The 20,244-nt window shown below is 36.6% G+C and overlaps 1 protein-coding gene across 1 annotated transcript; it reads left to right on the top strand.

The window, feature by feature from the left end:
• The first annotated feature begins 166 nt into the window (after positions 1 to 166).
• On the top strand, positions 167 to 19,780 carry LOC132276454 (protein ARABIDILLO 1-like). The gene is made up of 12 exons (XM_059777880.1): positions 167 to 2,448; positions 2,707 to 2,865; positions 2,942 to 3,022; positions 3,196 to 3,327; positions 4,138 to 4,265; positions 5,708 to 5,795; positions 6,980 to 7,074; positions 10,372 to 10,435; positions 13,444 to 13,619; positions 17,251 to 17,472; positions 18,788 to 18,872; positions 19,022 to 19,780. Exons 1-12 carry the CDS (start codon positions 1,099 to 1,101, stop codon positions 19,196 to 19,198), a joined length of 2,757 nt encoding a protein of 918 aa, XP_059633863.1. The 5' UTR covers positions 167 to 1,098; the 3' UTR covers positions 19,199 to 19,780.
• The last annotated feature ends 464 nt before the right edge of the window (positions 19,781 to 20,244 follow it).

Genomic DNA, 20,244 nt, shown 5'->3' with positions numbered 1-20,244 from the left:
AGAAAGGTTCCATAAACACCAAAATATGCGCGCGCGCACACAAAAAATATATATATAAAAAAAGAAGATGATTGTCAATTTGTCACTGTTTTATATATTCAATTAATACTATTTTATTGGTAAAGGATCTTCAATTATTACAATAATTTGAAAACTCAGAAGTCAGAATATATTGGAAGTTTTATAGAGAGAGTAAGCAGTCTGTCTCTCTCATAATATTTTTGGAATTCCTTGACATTAGAAGGAACACATCCAACAAAAGAACACTAGAGAGATAGAGAGAGATAGAGAGAGACTAGAGGGGTAGACAAGAGCCTTGGACTTTGTCTTTGCATTATCACCTATATGATACGTGACTGAATTCTTCTATCCGACCCTTTCTCAGCTTTATCTCTTTCTATCTATATCGTTAAAGCTCCATTCAAGCTTATTCAATGCAGTTCCGGAAGAGGTAATGGATTTTTTGCAATTCGGAAGAGTTATTATAGTTTTACCTAAAAACCCACAAGGCCTAAGCACGCAGGTTTGAGAAAATCAGTTACTTTGTTCACTGTAATGCATTTATGATTGGTGCTTTGCACATCGTTGGCTTTGATTTTTGTATATATTGAATCTTTCAATCCAAGTGGTATTTATACAGATTGGTATATGTTCAACAACTTCAGTATTAAGTTGCAAAATTAGGGTTTTTGAGGTTAGGGCATCCGTTTCCGGGTCTGATGTATTCCTTGACTGGTTTGGGAATTGGGTTATTGAGATTGAATGGTAATGGGTTGTGGTCTGGCTCTGTTCTATCACTGGTTTACAGATTTTAGTCTTGAGGTTTGAAGGTGTTTGTTTTATGGTTCTCGGTGTCCCATTAGTGGTCTGAATTCTTTTTGATCTTTTTGGTTAAAGGGTATTGGTTATTGGGTTTTGCGTGTCTTCCTTTGCTAGTTAAAATTTATGGGGTTTTGAAGTGGTTCATGATTTTTATCTGTTCCTTTACTGGTGTTTCTGGATTTGGGTCTTTGAGGTGTTAAGAGTGCTGGTTCCTATTCTGATTACTGCTTTTAAAAATCTGGGTTCTGTGTCTGGGCGTGTGTGATTGACTGTGATATGAGTAGGAGGGTGCGCAGAAAGGTGGCAAGGAGGGGTAAGGAGGCTGTGGTTTTTCCGAGTTACCCTGAAATTGTGGATGAGGGATTGAGTTTGGATCAGAAAAGGGTAGTGGATTGGATTGGATTGCCTGATGATACTGTTATTCAGCTGTTTTCATGTCTGAATTATCGTGACCGAGCTAGCTTGTCATCAACATGTCGGACGTGGAGGACTCTGGGTGCTTCTATGTGCCTTTGGCACTCATTGGATCTTCGTGCCCACAAGTGTGATGCTACCACTGCTACTTTGCTTGCTTCTCGATGTATGAATCTTCAGAAGCTTCGACTTCGTGGTGCAGAATCTGCTGATGTGATAATAAATCTTCAAGCTAGGGGTTTGCGGGAAATTAGTGTTGACTACTGCAGAAGACTTTCTGATGCTACTCTCTCTGTCATTGCGGCTCGACATGAGGCACTTGAGAGTCTCCAGCTTGGGCCAGATTTCTGTGAAAGGATTAGCAGCGATGCAATCAAAATGATCGCTATTTGCTGTCCCAAACTTCGGAAACTTCGGCTTTCAGGAATTCAGGAAGTTGATGGAGATGCCATTAATGCTTTGGCCAAGCATTGTCGGAATTTGACTGATATTGGATTCATAGACTGTCTTAATGTTGATGAGATGGCATTGGGAAATGTTGTATCAGTTCATTTCCTTTCTGTTGCGGGGACAACAAATATAAAGTGGGGTTTGGTTTCACAGAATTGGTGTAAGCTGCCGAACTTGACAGGGTTAGATGTTTCAAGAACTGATATTGTTCCAACTGCTGTTTTGCGACTGCTTTCATCCTCAAAAAGCTTGAAGGTCTTATGTGCCATGAATTGCCCAGCTCTCGAGGAAGATGCTAGCTTTGCCGCCAATAATTATAAAGGTAAATTGTTATTTGCTCTTTTTAGTGACATTTTTAAAGGAATAGCTTCTTTATTTGCCGATATTACAATGAGAGAGAGGAATGTATTATTGGATTGGAGGAATTTGAAGAACAAAGATAAGAACTTGGATGAGACAATGACTTGGCTTGAATGGATACTCTCCCATTCACTTCTACGGATTGCCGAGTGCAATCCACAAGGTTTGGACAATTTCTGGGTTAGCCAAGGCGCAGCACTGTTGCTCAGTCTAATGCAGAGTTCGCAAGAGGATGTTCAAGAAAGGGCAGCCACTGGACTTGCAACTTTTGTTGTCATTGATGATGAAAATGCCAGCATTGATGGTGGAAGGGCTGAAGCAGTTATGAAGAATGGTGGTATACACCTTCTCTTAAGCATAGCAAGATCTTGGCAGGAGGGCCTTCAGTCAGAAGCAGCAAAGGTAAGAATAAAAAGGAAGTATAATGATAATAATCCTAAACTTGTTATCATGCAATCTGGTTATTTATTTTAAATAAAGTTGATCCAACTCTAATCTATATGAGTTGTTTAGTTACACTTCGACAAGACTGCACCTCAAGCAAACATTATTATCATCTAACTATTTCTTTCCTTATATTACCAGTTTAACATCATGTTTAAGCATTTACACATGTGTTGGCATAAATGTTATTAGCTTGTAATTTTTTGGGATGTGCAGGCTATAGCAAATCTCTCTGTGAACCCCAGTGTTGCAAAAGCTGTTGCAGAAGAAGGTGGGATCAATATTCTTGCAAATTTGGCAAAGTCTATGAACAGGTTGGTTGCTGAAGAGGCTGCAGGAGGACTATGGAATCTATCTGTGGGAGAAGAGCACAAGGTTGTTTATTCTGCAGTTCTTTTATATTCATATGCTCTGATTTTCAGATTGTGATAAACCAGAATTTCTTTTTCAGGGTGCCATTGCTGAAGCTGGTGGTGTAAAAGCTTTAGTTGGTCTTATTTTTAAATGGTCTGTTGGTGGTGATGGAGTCCTGGTACGCACTTCTCATATCATGCATACTCATTTGTGTGCACACATGCAATTTCCCTACAATGCCTTCTATTTCATGCATAATTTCTTTATCTTCTTAAAATTTTGACGTACAATCCGAGTCACAGTTGTTTGGTAGGTAAGTTGTGGGTTGATTTTCTGTTTACTTGTTTTCAGGAACGGGCAGCTGGTGCACTGGCAAATTTGGCTGCTGATGACAAGTGTAGCATCGAAATTGCTATGGTAGGTGGTGTACATGCTTTGGTGATGCTCGCTCGTAATTGCAAGTTTGAGGGAGTGCTAGAGCAGGTAGCACCGAATCTTTTTATATGCTATCTGTAAGCTCTATTTTTTTTTGTATAGTAGGCATGGTCTAAGAATAAAAAAGATTGGATATCAACTGAAAGCCCAGTATACATGTATAGCTAGTGTGTAGGAGCTTGGAGGTCAGATCATGTGGACCGTTTGAAATCAGATAGGAGGGAAATTTCTTGATTTTTTTTTTAGGTTAATATATATTCTTCAGTCTGATGGTTCGAACTCATCTGATTGTTTGTTATTATTATTATTACTTTGCAATGACACCTCCATCATGGAGATTCATATTGTGTGATAGTGTGAGTTCCTTTGTACTAAAAGGTGGCAATGCATATTATTATGATAATACAGAACCTGATAAAAAGAAACCCTGCTTCATAAAATTCACGGGGTTTGATTTTTACATGCAAGTTGTTTCCTCGTTACAATAGGTTGCATTTATAGTATGCAATACAATTAAATTCTGCTCAGATGTCACAATGTATTACTTTAACAATATTATACTATGATTTCTGCTACACTTGTTTTCTCTGACGCCATTCAAAACTCCTTGTTTTGGCATTTGGATAATCTTTTACCTTCAATATACTTCTTTTCATATTTATCCCTCAAATATGCATAAATTTGAAGTTCAATGTTTCCTAGATTTTGTAATGTTAATCTTTTTGCATCTTTCAATTGGTTTATGTTACACTCAAGTTAATTTCTTTGTTTTGAAGTTGAATTGCATATGAAATTGTCGCATTTGTAGCATATATTTTGTGTCCATTGATGTTTTTATCAATATACCTTTTTGTCCAGGCTGCTCGTGCCTTAGCTAATTTGGCTGCCCATGGAGATAGCAATAGTAACAATGCTGCTGTTGGACAAGAGGAGGGTGCTCTTGAAGCACTTGTTCAACTTACCCGTTCTTCCCATGATGGTGTCAGGTAGTTTAATATTAATCTGGGATTTTGATGACATATTTCAGCTGCTCATTGGTTCACTTGGATGCATTCATTTGTGAATTCTATTTTGGAGACATGCTTCTCATAAAGCCTGTAATGGCTGATATGGCTGGTGCCCTTTCAAAAATAATGGAGAGTGCTACAATGGTAATTGTTTTGCTCTATAATGAAAAGAGATGGGTGATGAGCCATATTAGTTTTTATAGAGCTTGAATTCAAGCCTTTTGTTTGTACATGGCCTAACCATTTTTCGGTAGCATCTTTGTTCATGCTATTTTTGTCGTTTTTTTGGATTTGATCTTTTGATAATAGATAGGCAAGTCCTTAGCAGAACACGACCACCACAAGAATATGAATTAACCAAAAAACAAAGATATCAGGACAAGAAAAATATTGCTCTGGCTATATATGTAGTTTGAATGAAGTTCTTAATTGTTCTTACATTCTCTTTTGAAAGAATGTCCTATCTTAGGAAGAATTTTCCTGGTCAACTTTTTTCCTTATATAATTTCTTAGTAGTTTCCTAACGGATTCTTATGTTTTGTTTTGTTGCCTTGTTATACCCAGCTCACTCCTTTCCAGCACCCCTGTATCGACGGGACCAACACTTGCATAATTAATGCCACAGATGTCAAGTTTAAGTTATAGTGGCTGAAAATCATTCCATTGGAAACAGGGACGGACCCAGAAATATAAGTGGCCCAAGTGGGGAGGCAATTGTTATTTTTTTTAAAGTTTCAGTGGGGGCAATAGTGTGCTTTATAGGTATATATATCAAAATCCTAAAAATATTAGGGTATGATAATAATTATAAAAAAAAATCAGTGGGGGCAATTGCCCCCACTGGGCATACAATAAATCCTTCCCTGATTGGAAATCTTATCTACGTTCTGCCACATTCTGTATTAGTATGTCTATAAGCTGTCTTTTACTGAAAATTCCAGGTGGAACTTACCTCTCTGTTCTGTAAGCTATAGGAGAAGCACATTCATCATTGTAGTTGTTACTGTTATAAGCAATGTGGAATTATGTCTCTTTTCTAGTAAAGAATATTAGTAGTAGCCAATAAAGCCCTTGATTTATTCATATTCTCCACCGTTTGGCATCTTTAAGGAAACATATCCACTTTATCTGCGCTGGTACAATTTGTGGGCAACATCTTGTTCTTTTTACTCTCAAGGTTACCTTCTGACGCTCTCATCCAAATTTAGGGTAAAAAAATTGATCCTATTTTTAAAGATCTTATCTTTGTACTTTAATTTTCAATTATGTCTATTAAAATGACTCAATATCAGCTATATTTTCGGTTAATGTGATGGCAAGTTGCATATGCGGGAACTCTATAGACTATCTATTGCAAGCCAGATAATTATTCCCTTATTATTTTTAAATGGATCTTACCTTTCTGCTTTTTTCTCAAATAGGCAAGAAGCTGCGGGTGCATTGTGGAATCTATCATTTGATGACAGAAATCGAGAAGCAATTGCAGCAGTTGGTGGTGTTGAAGCCCTGGTATGTTGTTCTTCTAGAGTTCAAACTTCTATTTACTATATTCTGAGATAGTCACTAATTACCAAGTTTATTGGTTCAAGAAGTATATTTGGTATGCGGTAGCATAAATTTATTTTCCTCGAAGCGAACAAGATAACCACCCTCATTACCCTCCCTACAGTAAAAACAATTTTACTGACAACAAAAAGTTGACTAATCTTTGATGATAGTACCATCTTCTGTTCTATTACTACATATACAGAATGAGATTTCACGATGGAGGTGAAGGTGATTAGAAGAATTCTCTTCAGCCTTTTTGCATATGTAGCACCAGTGTGGAATCATTTTAACCTTTTACACTAGATTATCCATAATCAAGATTGCATCCCATGCAATAGTTTACACGGAAAAGAAAACATGGGAGGCACTTTAAAGGTGCATCTCTACATGGAACTCAAGCCTATCTCTTCCACATGCAGCAAACTACCCAAGAACTCTCCCTTGATCCTACATCAAGCATCCTCTATCTTCATAAAGGGACTATAGAGAACTTTAAAGAATGCAACCACCAAATATATAGCTCCCAATCCCAAACAGGCTTGAAAAATTGAGGTTACTGCACCACCATATGAGCAAGTAACCTCTTTAGATGTCCACTCACTATTTGATTCTCAAAAATTCCCTCAGTCATCTTCCTCCACATGTAATTATTTAGATTCCACAGGGCAGCTCTACAGCCACTCACCAACAGGGCTTGATTGAATACTCTTAAAAGTGTAGCCCCAAGACTCCCTGCTCCAAAATATAGCATGCTCTGTCAAGCCACAAGATGGTATTTTGAACTCCTATCCTCATGAGAATCCCCTCTGAAGTCATTTCAACTTCTCAGCTACCAGTGCCTGAATGTTGAATATAGACATGAAGCACATAGTTACGCTAGAAAGAGTACTCTTGATAAGAGTTACTTTGTCACCTTTCAGGTTCTATCTTTTCCACGATGCCAATCATCTCTCAAACCTCTCTATCACATGGTCCAAAGTTTTTTTTTTCTTTCCAATTATGACATTTCTTGCTGAGTGTGTGCACGTATAAGTTGCAGCAGTAGTACTTTGATTTTCTATATAGAATATTCTTTGTATGAAGTTTAAATGATCACAACTACCAAGTTATTACTGTATGTTGAAACTTTAATGTTAATTTTATAGGTTGCTCTTGCAAATTCCTGTTCAAATGCCTCTCCAGGTCTTCAGGAGAGGGCTGCTGGTGCTCTATGGGGATTGTCAGTGTCAGAAGCTAATAGGTAAGTGCAAAAGTTTAATAATGGCAATGATACACTTTATTATTCCATGTCATGCATTAAATGATTATTATTAGTCATAGTAAATTTGAAATTATCCATTCCAGTTCCCTCGGTCTATTCACACTTCACCAAAACAGCAAGATTGTGTGGTGATATTTCTTAATGCAACAAATACAATTGAGTAGCTCTAGGTTCTTTAGAAAATTTAAAAAATAATGATGATCTTGGGCCAAGGCTCATAATGATATCTGGTTTTGTGGAAGATGATGTTTTCATTGATTACAAGAAGCTGCCTTTGCACCTCATTTCCTTCCCCATCTGAACTTTAGTATCATCCCGTGTATTTGGTAAAAAGTTCTACACTAAACCTGGGCAGCTCTTCCTTAGCTGATAGGAATTCTGGTTTTTCCAGACAGCTCCGCTGTGAGAAAAAGAAAGTAGTAGTAGTGGGAATACAAGTAGTAAAATAGTAAAAACAATTATTAGAATGGCAATCCTAATCATAGCAATGACAATGACGATTTTGGCAGTATACATATCTCATCCTATTTTGGCTTATATTTGGGTTGGGTTTTCTTGACTGGTGGTGTTAATCATTTATGTCCTTGTGCAATACGTATATATACATATACGTATATGTCCTTGTGCAATACGTATATATACATATACGTATATGTCCTTGTGCAATACGTATATATACATATATGCACATGCACATGCACATGCACATGCCTACATACACTTATAGCTTTATATACTGGGTTCATGTCTTTTTCCCCTCAAGAATTGCCTTTTCTTAATGGATTCATTAATGTCGTTCTTATATCCCATCTCCTTGTCCATGCAACATCATATGGTATATACAAAGCTTTGGCAGTAATGAGGTCAAATGCAGATACATAATGTGTTATAAGGGTTTGATATCTATTAATGAGTTTATTCCCTAATAGTTTAAGTTTTTAGGGAATCTGATTATCTAAAATGGTATTAGAGTGATAAAGTCTTGAATCTTGGAGGTCTTGGATTCAGGTCTTCTTATTTGTATATGTTTACTAGTGTAGTCTCTTGTGCAAGTTTGCTCACTGTTTGCTTACCTTTCCATGCATGATACAGAGTTTCATGTGAAGGAGTGTGTGAGGACAATTGCTGGGCTCATTCCTTAATAGCTTCAGTTTTCGGGGCAATTAGTTGTCTAACAGTACTGTTTAGTCACCATTGGATTGACCATTTCTTGTGAATATCAGTTTCTAAAAATCAGTTGATGTAACGTGAACCACTCCATTTTGTTGTATAAGCATAAATGCAAGTGTTTTCGTAACTGTAAATCTATGGTAATCTTATATTAAGAACCAAATCAATTTAATAATTTTTTTTTTTTTTTGACTGTAAATTATTGGTATTTTCTATTAATCACCTCTCCACTATTCTAGTTACTAGATGTGGGGCATGTGCTAGGACATTTGCAAAATAGTAGGATATATAACTAAACTAATAAAATCCAATCCGGTTAACTTGCGCTTAAATTCTGGTGCAAAACTCTTGTCATATTGATATTTGTTGTGATCAATTTCATTCTCATTGAGGAAGTGAATATTGTGAAGCGTAAGGAATTTTTTTATTTTTTTTTTTAATGCTTCGTTCAGTAGGAAAGAAAAAATTTGGATGGATGGGAGAGAAGAAGGGATGGATGAGACATCCCTAGAGAAGAGACAATGTACTTCCCTCTTTTTGTTCGGTTTGATGGAAGAGAAGAGAATAAACTCACAATTTATTGTGTTCAGAAAAAAAGGAAAGTTAAGAGTTATAAATTGTTTTTATCATAACACCCATCATTATCCATAGTGTGGTATTTATAGAGGATAGTATTGTAATTTAAAATTTGTGTAATTTAGGATAGTATTGTAATTCAAAACTTCCATAAGCGCACCACTTGTCTTCCCTCCTCTCTTCCGCCCGTATTTGGAGGGATGAAAATTTGTAAAGAAGGAAAAATGACTCATCCCTCCTATTATTCTTTCTGTCATTATCTCCTCTCTACTGAACAAAGGAAGTTTGTTCTTTCCTTCCTATTTTCCATCCACCCCTCTTCTTTCCTTCCTACCGAACACAACATTAATGAAAGCTTGTGCATTTCAAATTTTTATTTAATTATTTATTTATTTTTTTAATATATGTTTTCACTTATTTATATTGAATTAATTTGATAATCTCAAAGAAGATGATAAGTTTCAATAACCTTAAGTAGGGGTGCAATCATGTAACTGAACCTAATTGAGCTTATTTTTGAGATGTTCAAGCTTGGTGCAATGAAAAAAGAGGCTGTTCGAGGTCAGATAGAGCTTGAATATCTTTGTTTGAGCTTAGCTTGTGATGGCTCGGAATGTTCACGATTCAGGCTTGGCTCGATTGGGATAATGTGTTCCATTGATTTTAATAATTAAATCTTATGCTGCCAGCAATTAGACATTTGAATAGAGTTCCGTTTTTTTTTTTTTTTTTTAATAGAAGCAAGAAAGAGATTGTACTGACAAGTTTGAATGTTAGTAGCAATAATGAGTTGAACAATCTTTTACCATTACATATTTTCGATCCTACGGTTGTTCACAAGCCCTGTTGAGCTGGGTTCATACCTGTTTGGACTTCGCTTGGTCAATAAATGAAACTTCAACAAAGCTTGAGTTGAGTTTGTGAACTATTAAACTAGCTTCAGCGAGCTCGTTATTGAGCTGAGTCGGAGGTGTTCTTGGACCGTTTGGTTCATCTGCAACCCATCCTTAAGTTAGAAATAGGATCATATATAGCAACCATTTGGTCATCATATTAAAATTTTAGTTCTGTAATTGAGTTTAAATTTTAAGTCTTATTAGATAAGATGCCGACTTTGCAAAATAGGTTAAACATGTCCATTAGAAGTGTCATCTCACAGCTGTTTTTCATAATGTTGGTGATTGTCATGGTCGATCAATGTCCCTTTTGGAACGCAAAATAGAAATATTCGTTATATGTAAGGACAAGAATTGGTGTAATTCTGAAAGTCATCATACATACAATATGAGCTTGTTAACCTAATTAAGTGATTCCTTTCTTTCCGATAAAAGGAGAAAGGCTGACAGTGATTCCTTTCTTATAGTATTGTTATATTTGGTCACGGTGTCTAATCTTAAATGCACAATAGGCATATTAATTAAGGGTAAGAGAGATTTATTTATTATTATTAGTATTTTTTATTTATTTATGTATTTTTTCATGTTTTGCTTAAATTGTTTATGCAATGTATTTTTGTTGTTTCAATTTTAGCATTGCTATTGGAGAAGGTGGAGGAGTTGCGCCTCTTATAGCACTTGCGCGCTCTGATGCTGAAGTAAGTACTGGTATTTACTTCTTATATTGATTTGTATTAATTTTTATTTTTCTGTCAGTGTAAGTGGTATATGAACTCGTTTCTTGTATTAATTGAAAGTGCAATATAAGTCATAGTATATGGAAGCCTTACTGTTCCAGACAAGGCATCTGTATATTGTCTAATCACCCTGGTTAATATTTTCCAATCACAATATTTTTAGCTTTGCACTTCTAGTTTGCGTTTATTAGGTAGCCACACTATTTCTTCTTAGATTTGACAATACAGTATAAAAAATAGGTTCTCTTTTTGCCACGTCCTATACAATGCAGATTGTGTATCACCTCCTTCTTCATTGCTCAGTGGTGAGGAGTCGGTGAATCACCTTCTTCTTCATTACTCAGTAGCGAGGGATGTTTGGGCGATGTTTTTAGCTGCGTTCGGATGTTTTGGTGTCCCCCGGTTCCACGGTGGGCACAATCGAGGCTTGGAGGGGCTGTACAGTGGATAGCCGAGCTAGAGATGCTTGGAGGTCCACTCCCTTTTGTTGGGAGAAATAGGAGATCCTTTGACGAGGAGGAGACGACTCCTATTGGATCTCTCAAATACACTATACTGAGTTCTTTATTCTTTTGGGTTAATGGGCGAAATTGTAAATCTGTGGGGGATCTTGTTGATTTTGTTGATAGCTTGAAACTATCACAAGCCGCCTATGGCTTTTTGTGTATTCTTTTGGGAGCACTCCCCTCTTAAGTGCCTTTAACAAAACTTTACTTCTGAAAAAAAAAAAAAAACAATTCATGAAGTATAAGGAATGACTTTGGGTTCTTCTTTTATCTGGTCGTCCTACGATAGATCTTCTTCCCACTGTCAGCATAAGGCTTGCATAAATAGACAAGATGGATAGGGAGCATCAACTTCAGAGGGGGGATAAGGAGTTAAGGACTAGGCTTTTCAGAAGGTTTCAATAGAAGGGCTCAAAAGGGGAGCACCCAAAGATACGCAAAAGGCACTATACCCACCAACTGACCATATACCCTATACTCTCATATTACCAACAAAATCAATTAACTCCCCCAAAGATTTACAACCCCACCCTTTGACCCAAAAGAATAATGAACTCCAAATGAAATATTTCAAGACCGGAATAGGAGCTTCCTCCCCATGGAATGATCTCCTATTCTTCTCCCTCCACTCCACACCACACGCACAAGGGGGTCACCCTCTGAGTATCTCAAGCTTGAGGAACCACTGGACAACCTATCCAAGCCTTGAGCATGCTCCATGTGAAACCCGGTGAGACCCAGTGAACTCCAAAAATAATGAGGAACATGGGCCACATATCTCTAGGCACCAAGCAATGAAAAGGAAGATGACCAACCGTCTCCTTGTCTCTCGTACATATACACCACCAGTTCACCATAATCTGATGATTTAGTACTATGCACGGGAAGAATTTTTAATAACTGTGTTCAGTTTATATATATATATATTTTGATAAGGTGTTCAGTTTATATATATGAAACTCATTGATATTTAGGGTTAATTTTCCAGCTCTATTTTAATAATTCATAATGGTTGCCAAAATTAAATAAATATATTTTTTGTTGATTGTTGCAAGAGTTCCTTTAATATAAAGGATTTGTTTCAATAGTATTACCATCTGCTTCTAGTATCCAATTTTGGCTAATGTTGTTATTGGATTTGGCCTCTTGCTAGTAGTGGAACTCCCAACGCTCCTGACACATGGATGATTTATGAAAGGAACTTGTGTGCATCTCTTAAATGGCAGTTTTTTTTTTTTTTTTTTTTTTTTTTTTTTTTTTTTTTTTTTTTTTTAAATAAAAAATTTGCAGTCTTGTTCTCTTAAGTCATATAGTCATTTTGTTAGCTTAATTCAAATGTGAAGATCGATCTATAATTTTTCAGGTGAAGACCTGCTACGTTTGTTTACGCTATTTACTGGTACCAAGTTTAGCAATGAGGGGATGCTTAGTGGTTGATATGCATATTCAAATATGATAAGTAAACGTCCACTGCTGATTCCTGGGTGGCTTAGTTTTGATGGAATGTTGGTAAGAGTAGGACGGATGGTTCACTCTTTCATTTCTGATAACTCTAATGATGAGCCAGTGTGATGAACAGGAGTGCCTTGCAGGCATTGAGGAGGGTGCATCTTGAATTTTATTTTAATTTTAATATGTATAAAAATATATAGATAAAAGATTCAGACCCCAATTGGTTTTAGGACATTCAAGAGGAAACACAATATTGGCTAGTCATAGGGAGAAAGATAAGTGGGAAGATTTAAAGAGGGCTGCCACGTTTGGGAACCTGTTCTAAAGCTGAATTGGGATTCGCCAAGCATCATTCAAAATCAAACTGTGGAAGTTTCATGTTTGATTTATTTTGTAAACAGTCTTAGAGAGCTCCATGTCGGCATACAAGGCTAAATGATGTTCGGACAGCAGTCACAGCACCATGCAGGTGCTGAGGTGAAATGTGCTCAAGCATTTATACACAACGCATTTAAAAATTTAGTAAACCATGATATGACATTACATAAAGAACATTTTGTATATGAAAGAGACATTTGGCCTGTTGAGTTTGATCACTGAAGCGCTACATATTAATATTCGGTTTTTTAAAATTATTTTGTCTTCACCCCACCTTCCCCCTCAGCCAGCAAATCCAAGAATGCTTTTATATGGATACACATCATGATTGATAGATGGAAAGAATCTATACAGATCTGATATTTTACTATCACTTTACTTTATATTCGAGATTTGGATGTATTTCCAGTAAATAGTTGCTGGAACAAGTTCATAGTTTTATGCTTATGGCCTGATGCAAAGTTCTTTCTTTGTCGAACATATTGTTCATGTACTTCAGATTTGCATGTCTAATCTTTGTTTTTGTTGCATCTTGGTTGATACTTCACACATTGTGCTCATGTCACCCAATAAGAAATTATTTCTTTCTTCACACAATGGAACACGTATTGACCTTTGTATACTTTATTTCAGGATGTCCATGAGACTGCTGCCGGAGCTCTTTGGAATCTTGCTTTTAACGCTGGTAATGCTCTCCGTCTAGTGGAAGAAGGGGGAGTTCCAGCCCTTGTTCATCTTTGTTCATCGTCAGCGTCTAAAATGGCACGCTTCATGGCTGCATTGGCATTGGCATACATGTTTGATGGAAGGTACATAAATCATATCGTTCTATATATCTTAACAAAGTAATTTAAGTTCATAATAGTCTCTTTCCTCTTTCTGAATTCACCTGAAATGCTTATGCTGTTCTTTTTTTTTTTTTGTTGATAAGTAGCTTGTGCTGTTCTTTTCTTGCTGTGAATAAATTGTTTTTGCTTTTTCTTTATACTTGTATTTTATTATTTTATTATTTTTTACTTATCAATAAGATCTGTGTTATTCTCATTTACTTGGGAGGTTGGCACTTGGCCCTTTTATTATCTTACAAGGATTTTCTTGTTACTATCATAAGTGACATTCTTCCCCTTTCAGTCTTCGTGAACATCAACTTCTAAATTAGAATTCTGTTATGTTGGATCTACCATCTTTAGCTAGATTTAGCCATTTAATATGCATCATAAGTGAATTGATTCTTTGCATCAAAACATGTTTCATCCTTTCTTCTGCTAGACTACTGACAATCATTCTCTTAAGATCTTTGAGCATACTCTCTTGGCTTTGTAATGAAGAATTTCATTTCTTCTAAAAAACTGAGTTTACTGGCATGCCTTTTTGGTAGTTTTTTGCTGCTTGGAATGAAGGATGTTGCTTTCTGGTCGCAATAATTGTGGGAAAAGTAATATCCTACTTTGTGAAAGATAAAGCATGGTTTCCGAAGGAGTCCAAACTAACCGGCTTCTTGGTGCTGGTATGTCGAGCCCAAGGATCTCAGGAAAGAACTTAGCTAAGACAATTGGAGAAAAATACATGGCATCAGCCATAATGTTACACAATCCTAACATTTGGTTCGTCTACTGAAAGATACATCCATGGGTGTTCTAGCAAAAAATTCCACTTCTGAAATGGCAAAAAAAAAAAAATGAGAGTACACATACCTTCGCAGGATGGAGATACCATTGCTCCGCTAGAAATCTGATTATCATCACATTTACTTCATATTTGTGGGAAACACTGATGGAATCACCTATAATCCATGGGCATTTTAGGTGTACAACAAGAGTTGGAATGGAACCAAGAGAAAAGAGAAACTTCTCCATAGAAACTTCCTTTTACCATTTCTACTTATCTTCACACTTCTATTATTTCCTGTACGTTTTATATAACTCCCTTTCAATCTTTGTATGATACGCCTATCACACAATATACTAGGCGCGCTCTTCCATTTAATCCATCCTGTCTTGATTTTATGACTAACACTATTTTTAATTTCTCCTTCATTATGAATAATTGAGCATAAATAATGGGAATGTTCACTTTTTTTGTACTTTTTGATCCCCAATCTTCGATACATCTCAATTTGTATTTTTAGATTTGCTAAAATTACATTTCGTGTATTCATTTTTATTTCCAACCCTTTTAATTCTAGAGCTTCCCTTCAAACCTCCAATTTAGCACTTACTACTCCTCTAGTTTCATCAATTAATACAATTACACTAGCAAATAACATACACCATGAAACCTCATCCTGGATGTTCCTAGTCAGTTCATCCATTGCTAAGGCCCCAAAAAAAAAAAAAAAAAAAAGGGAGCTTAATGCTGATCCTTGATATAGCTTACGTGAATGAAAACCTGTTACCCCCACAATTGTTCTTGCTATCATCACATCATACATATCCATTATTGTGTCAAAATATCCGTTTGTAATTGTTTTCTTTCTAAAACGCTCCATAAATTTTTTTTTTTTTTTTTTTGATAAGTAAAAATGTATTAGAAGGCGTTCAAAAGGGGAACGCATCCCAAGAACTGTACAAGAACCACGATCAAAAACCAAAAAAGCCTAGGGATCCAAAGACCCCAAAAAATCCAAAAACTCCTCAACGGAAGAACAATCTCTCCCCATGCCCCAACTAAAAAGAGAACAAATAATAGAATACTTAAGAGCCCCAATGGGTAATTCCTCCCCAGCAAAGGATCTTCTATTGCGCTCTTTCCATAGACACCACCAAATGCTTAGGAGAGTCGCCCTCCAAAAGTCACGAACTCGAGCCCCCACCATCTGTCCCCTCCAAATATCGATTAGATCTCGTGAGGTCCGAGGCATAACCCACTGAACGCCAAAAAGACCCAACATAAGACTCCAACAGTCATAGGCCACTGGGCAGTGCAAGAGAAGGTGGTCCACAGACTCTCCATCGGTCATACACAGATAACACCGATTAACAATGACCTGTCTCCTCTTCCTCGAGTCAGGATCTTGCCCCAAGCAGCAGTCCAAGCAAAAAAAACGACCCTAAGAGGAGCCTTCGAATGCCAAATTGTTTTCCATGGATAAGAGGGAGCCTGAAAACTGGAAAGACAGAAGAAGAAAGACCGGACCTGAAGAGTTCCCCGCGAAGAAGGCACCCAAGTCAAAAGGTCCGCCCCCGTGCCCTCCACCTCCTGACAATACAAAAGATCCAAAAAAGCAGTGACATCATCCAGCTCCCAATCCTGGAAAGCTCGCCGGAACCGAACATCCCAAGATAACCTACCGTTATCAAGGCGATAGCAGTCAGCAACCAAAGCATGGCAATCCACAGCAATCCTAAACAACCTTGGAAATGCTCCATATTAGATCTTTAGGTACCTTGTCACAGGCTTTCTCTAAGTTAATAAAAGTCCTATGATGAAATTTCTTTCCTCTATATCTTTCCGTTAGTCTCCTTAACAAGTAAATAGCCTCCATCATTGACCTCCCTGGCATGAATCCAAATTGATTTTTTGACACTTTAGTTTCTTGTGTCGTTGTTCAATCACTCTCTTTCAAAGTTTTATAGTATGACTCATTAATTTAATACCACGATAAATATTACAATTTTGTATGCCCTCTTCTTTTTTATGCATAGGTATAAAAAAACTTTTCTGACACTTATCAGGCACAAATAATTATAAGTTATAAGTAATAATGATGTAACTATATAAATAACTAATGGTTAATTATTTTAAGTCAAATGCATATACCTATAAGTATCTAATAACTATGTAAGTAATAAGTTATTATGAAATATAAATATTGTAACTAATTAGTAATAATTATATAAGTTATTGGTTATAAAAATAAGAAAAACTAATACAAGTAATTATATAACTAATTGGAACAATAAATAGTTATAAATCTATATATATTTGTTTTGAAATAAGCTCGACTGCAGCCTAAAAATTAACCAAGTTTTCTTTGAATTAGACTGTAATGCAAAGTCGACCAAATTAGGTCTGTAATTAGCCCAATTTAAGCCCAAAATATTGCTAGATTGGAGGCCCAATTTTAGGCCTGTTTGTGGCCCACCACCAAGCCCATCTTGAAGGTTGGACCTTTGCCTTGCAAAATTTTTAGGCCTAGAGCATTGGGCGGTCAATGAACCGGTGGGCCCCGGCGCAGTCAAGCCTGGGCTCCATTTTGGCTGGCTGGCTGGCCTGCCCAACCCAGCCCAATGCTAATACATATAGATATCACTTTAGTAAAAAATTGTACTGCACCTGTATGAGATTTGCTGCTACTGCAGTTAATCTCTTCCGAGTCCAAATGCATCTTTAGGATGTATGAATTAATAAATGTTATAAATCACCTATATTGGCTTCCTACTTAGTAAACATAAAATTATTAAAAAGAAGTTCCTGAGTTTTTAGCTTATTTTTGCACAGGATGGATGAATTTGCGCTGTTGGGGACTTCATCAGAAAGCACATCTAAAAGTGTATGCTTAGATGGTGCTAGGAGGATGGCCTTGAAGCACATTGAAGCGTTTGTCCTTAAATTTTCTGATCCACAAGCATTTTCTGCTGCCGCTGCATCATCAGCCTCTGCAACATTAATGCAAGTAATAGAATTAGCTCGTATCCAAGAGGCGGGTCATCTGAGATGCAGGTTTGAGTCCCCTCTCTCTCTGTGTTGCAGTCAATTGCTTGTACAGTATACTCAATTTTACCCTCACTTTATGGCAGAGTTGCAGAAAAAAGTTCCTTTATTATTATTATTTTTTTATTGGTGGTGGTGGTTGTTATTGTTGAATGGTAAAGCAAGCACACACACTTTTGCCCACACCCGGGCTCGAACCGCTCCCCTCCTTTTTGAGGTTGGGGACCATTGGGCTAGAAACACTTTGGTCTCTATCCTGATACTTTGATGGTTAAGACATTATTAGCTGTCCTATCTCTGAATCAGTTTTCTTCTTGATCTGTAATCTGATGTGACCCCACCGGACTTGAAATTCGACAAAACGTTTTTGTCCATGGTTCAGCGATTTCACATACAAATTACAATTAGTTTGATATTACTGTTCTGTCCTACCATAACACAAGCAAGATATGTTGTATTGATATAGTTTCCATATGCACAAACAATTAGAAAGTGCAGTTTATACTTTAAATCAGTATGATTAAAGGTCTTTGAATCTTGCTCTTGCAGACAATATTGATTCAACAAGTAGTTCATGGTTCAGGAAAGAACAAAAATAATACCACCATTAGAAATTCTAGTGAGACCTGCACAGATGCCCTGCGGTATAGTATGCTGAAAATTTTGAAATATTTCAAAATGTAATATGTGGATCAGTCAAGAATATTAATTTGGGTACTAAATGCTGGCTAATAATAATAAACAAAATAGATGCAATAAATCTCATTACAATTAATATTTTTTTTCAATCTCGTCATGCTTTATATTTATTTTACTATATACACTCAATTATGTGCCTAATTATTAAGGTTATTTGCCTGGTTTAAGGTTTAGTTTCAAATATTCTGGACCATTTACTTTCTAATAACATTCTTAGATGCTTGTATTTTGTTAGAATAGACTTAAGAATTTAGTTTTGCAAACTAGAACAGCTAAACTGAAAGGTTAAATTATGTATCATCAGAATCGCGGTCTCTTATTTATTTTGTTTTTTTATTCCAGTTATGAAGATTGAACAACGAAACCAAAAGGTTCTACCACAATTATCTTTAGTAATAACTTATAAAGATACTTTTCTTTAAAATTCTACTCACTAAAGGTGTCTGTCACATATCAGATTTCTCTCTCCCCTCTTTTTTTTTTGGCATCTCGTTTATTGCCTAAAACAAACAAACAAAAAAAATTATTGTAGGTCTGTCCCAGGTTATATGTAAGCTTTTGTGCTCCCTATAAAATTCTTGCATCTTCGAATTTTATATTGTTCACATATTTTTATTTGCTTCAGTGGAGCAGAGATTGGAAGGTTCATTTCGATGCTACGGAATCCATCTTCTATTCTCAAGACGTGTGCTGCATTTGCACTCCTCCAGGTATCCCCCCCTCCCCCAAAAAAAAACACACACACACACATGCTGGGAATAGTATTTTTCATAGCTATATTGCTCCTAAAATTTGATGATAATGGCCAAACTTTACTAATCGGGGAAATGGCCTCATGAATCTAATCTTTCAATTGCAGTTCACCATTCCAGGTGGCAGACATGCGCTGCACCATGCGACCCTTCTGCAGAATACTGGAGCTACACGGGTTCTGCGTGCTGCAGCTGCAGCAGCGACTGCCCCACTGGAAGCCAAAATCTTTGCTAAAATTGTCCTCTGGAACCTCGAACACCATGTGATAAAACCTTCAATCTGAAGACTAGCTAGGCAGTGAAAAAAAAAAAAAAAAAAAATCTCTACCCAAACTCATCATTGGAGGCCAATCTCACAACAATCCCAACCTAGATTCATCAATGGAGGCCAATGGCATGCCCGATTAGGTTCTGTAGTTTAGGAGTTTGAAATGTCGTAGGAGTCTATCTTTGATCTCCGTCCTTTTCCGGAAGAACCAAACCATACTCGCAGGCAGTTCAGACCATCTTATTAAAGTAGTCCACCTATAGTTGTGTGTGATTTATTTATTTATTGATTTTATTTTTTATATTATTCGTTTCTGTCCTGTCTATCTTTGCTCTGCGTCCTTTTCCTGAAAAACCAGATCATACTCGCAGGCAGTTCAGCCCATCTTATTAAGGTAGTCTACCTATAGTTGTGTATGATTTTTTTTTTTCTTTTATATTATTTGTTTCTGTTCAATCATAAACTGGTAAAGGTACTTAAAGGTGAGTCAGAGAGATTGGTTCAAAGGCATCACCTTGCCTTTTTTTTTTTTGTGTTTTTATATTTGTCTTGACAATATCTTTTGTATAATTATATACTAGAAACTTTTTTGAGACTCCATTGAGGCTTTATCTGAATTCAGTAACTTTTACCTGGGAAATGTCACATTCCATTAAATTATGCACTCTCTCTTTTGATCTGGTAAGCAGGGTTAAGTCAGGTGGTTGGCTGCAAAGCTTACGTTTTACTGGTGATTGGATTTAGAGAATTTACTATACGTAGATTTTCTGAATATTAGTGGTAGACTCTAGTTTTCACAAGAAACAATATGGCTTAAACACAATTTTTACCAAGCAAGCTGGTTGACAGTGATTTTCAAACCCAGAGTGCCAATTGGCTCTGTTTTTTGAGCATGAGTTCAAGCATGGCTTGTGTTCAGTTAACAGAGTTCTTTTACAATTTAGCTGTTGCTGCTTCAGCTTAGTCTGCATCTCCATGCTCACCAAGGTTTCACTCTTCTATGCATATAAGGGTAAATGTGAGAAATCTGACCCTGCCTATGGTAGATTTCTTCTAAACATG

Source organism: Cornus florida, unplaced genomic scaffold (genome assembly GCF_030987335.1).
Source record: "Cornus florida cultivar Cherokee Brave unplaced genomic scaffold, ASM3098733v1 CherokeeBrave_3.0.0_Hap2_Chr10, whole genome shotgun sequence".
In the NCBI taxonomy this organism is placed as follows: Eukaryota; Viridiplantae; Streptophyta; class Magnoliopsida; order Cornales; family Cornaceae; genus Cornus; species Cornus florida.
Note: the sequence above shows the minus strand (reverse complement) of the source record. Positions and strands in the feature narration are given on the sequence as shown.

What these genes read in the sequence shown, in the direction of transcription:
- LOC132276454 (XM_059777880.1), top strand. Translation starts at nt 1,099, where the DNA reads ATGAGTAGGAGGGTGCGCAGAAAGGTGGCAAGGAGGGGTAAGGAGGCT. An exon ending in TTGAGGGAGTGCTAGAGCAG is followed by an intron (nt 3,328 to 4,137) that starts GTAGCACCGAAT and finishes CTTTTTGTCCAG; the next exon opens with GCTGCTCGTGCCTTAGCTAA. An exon ending in GCATACATGTTTGATGGAAG is followed by an intron (nt 13,620 to 17,250) that starts GTACATAAATCA and finishes ATTTTTGCACAG; the next exon opens with GATGGATGAATTTGCGCTGT.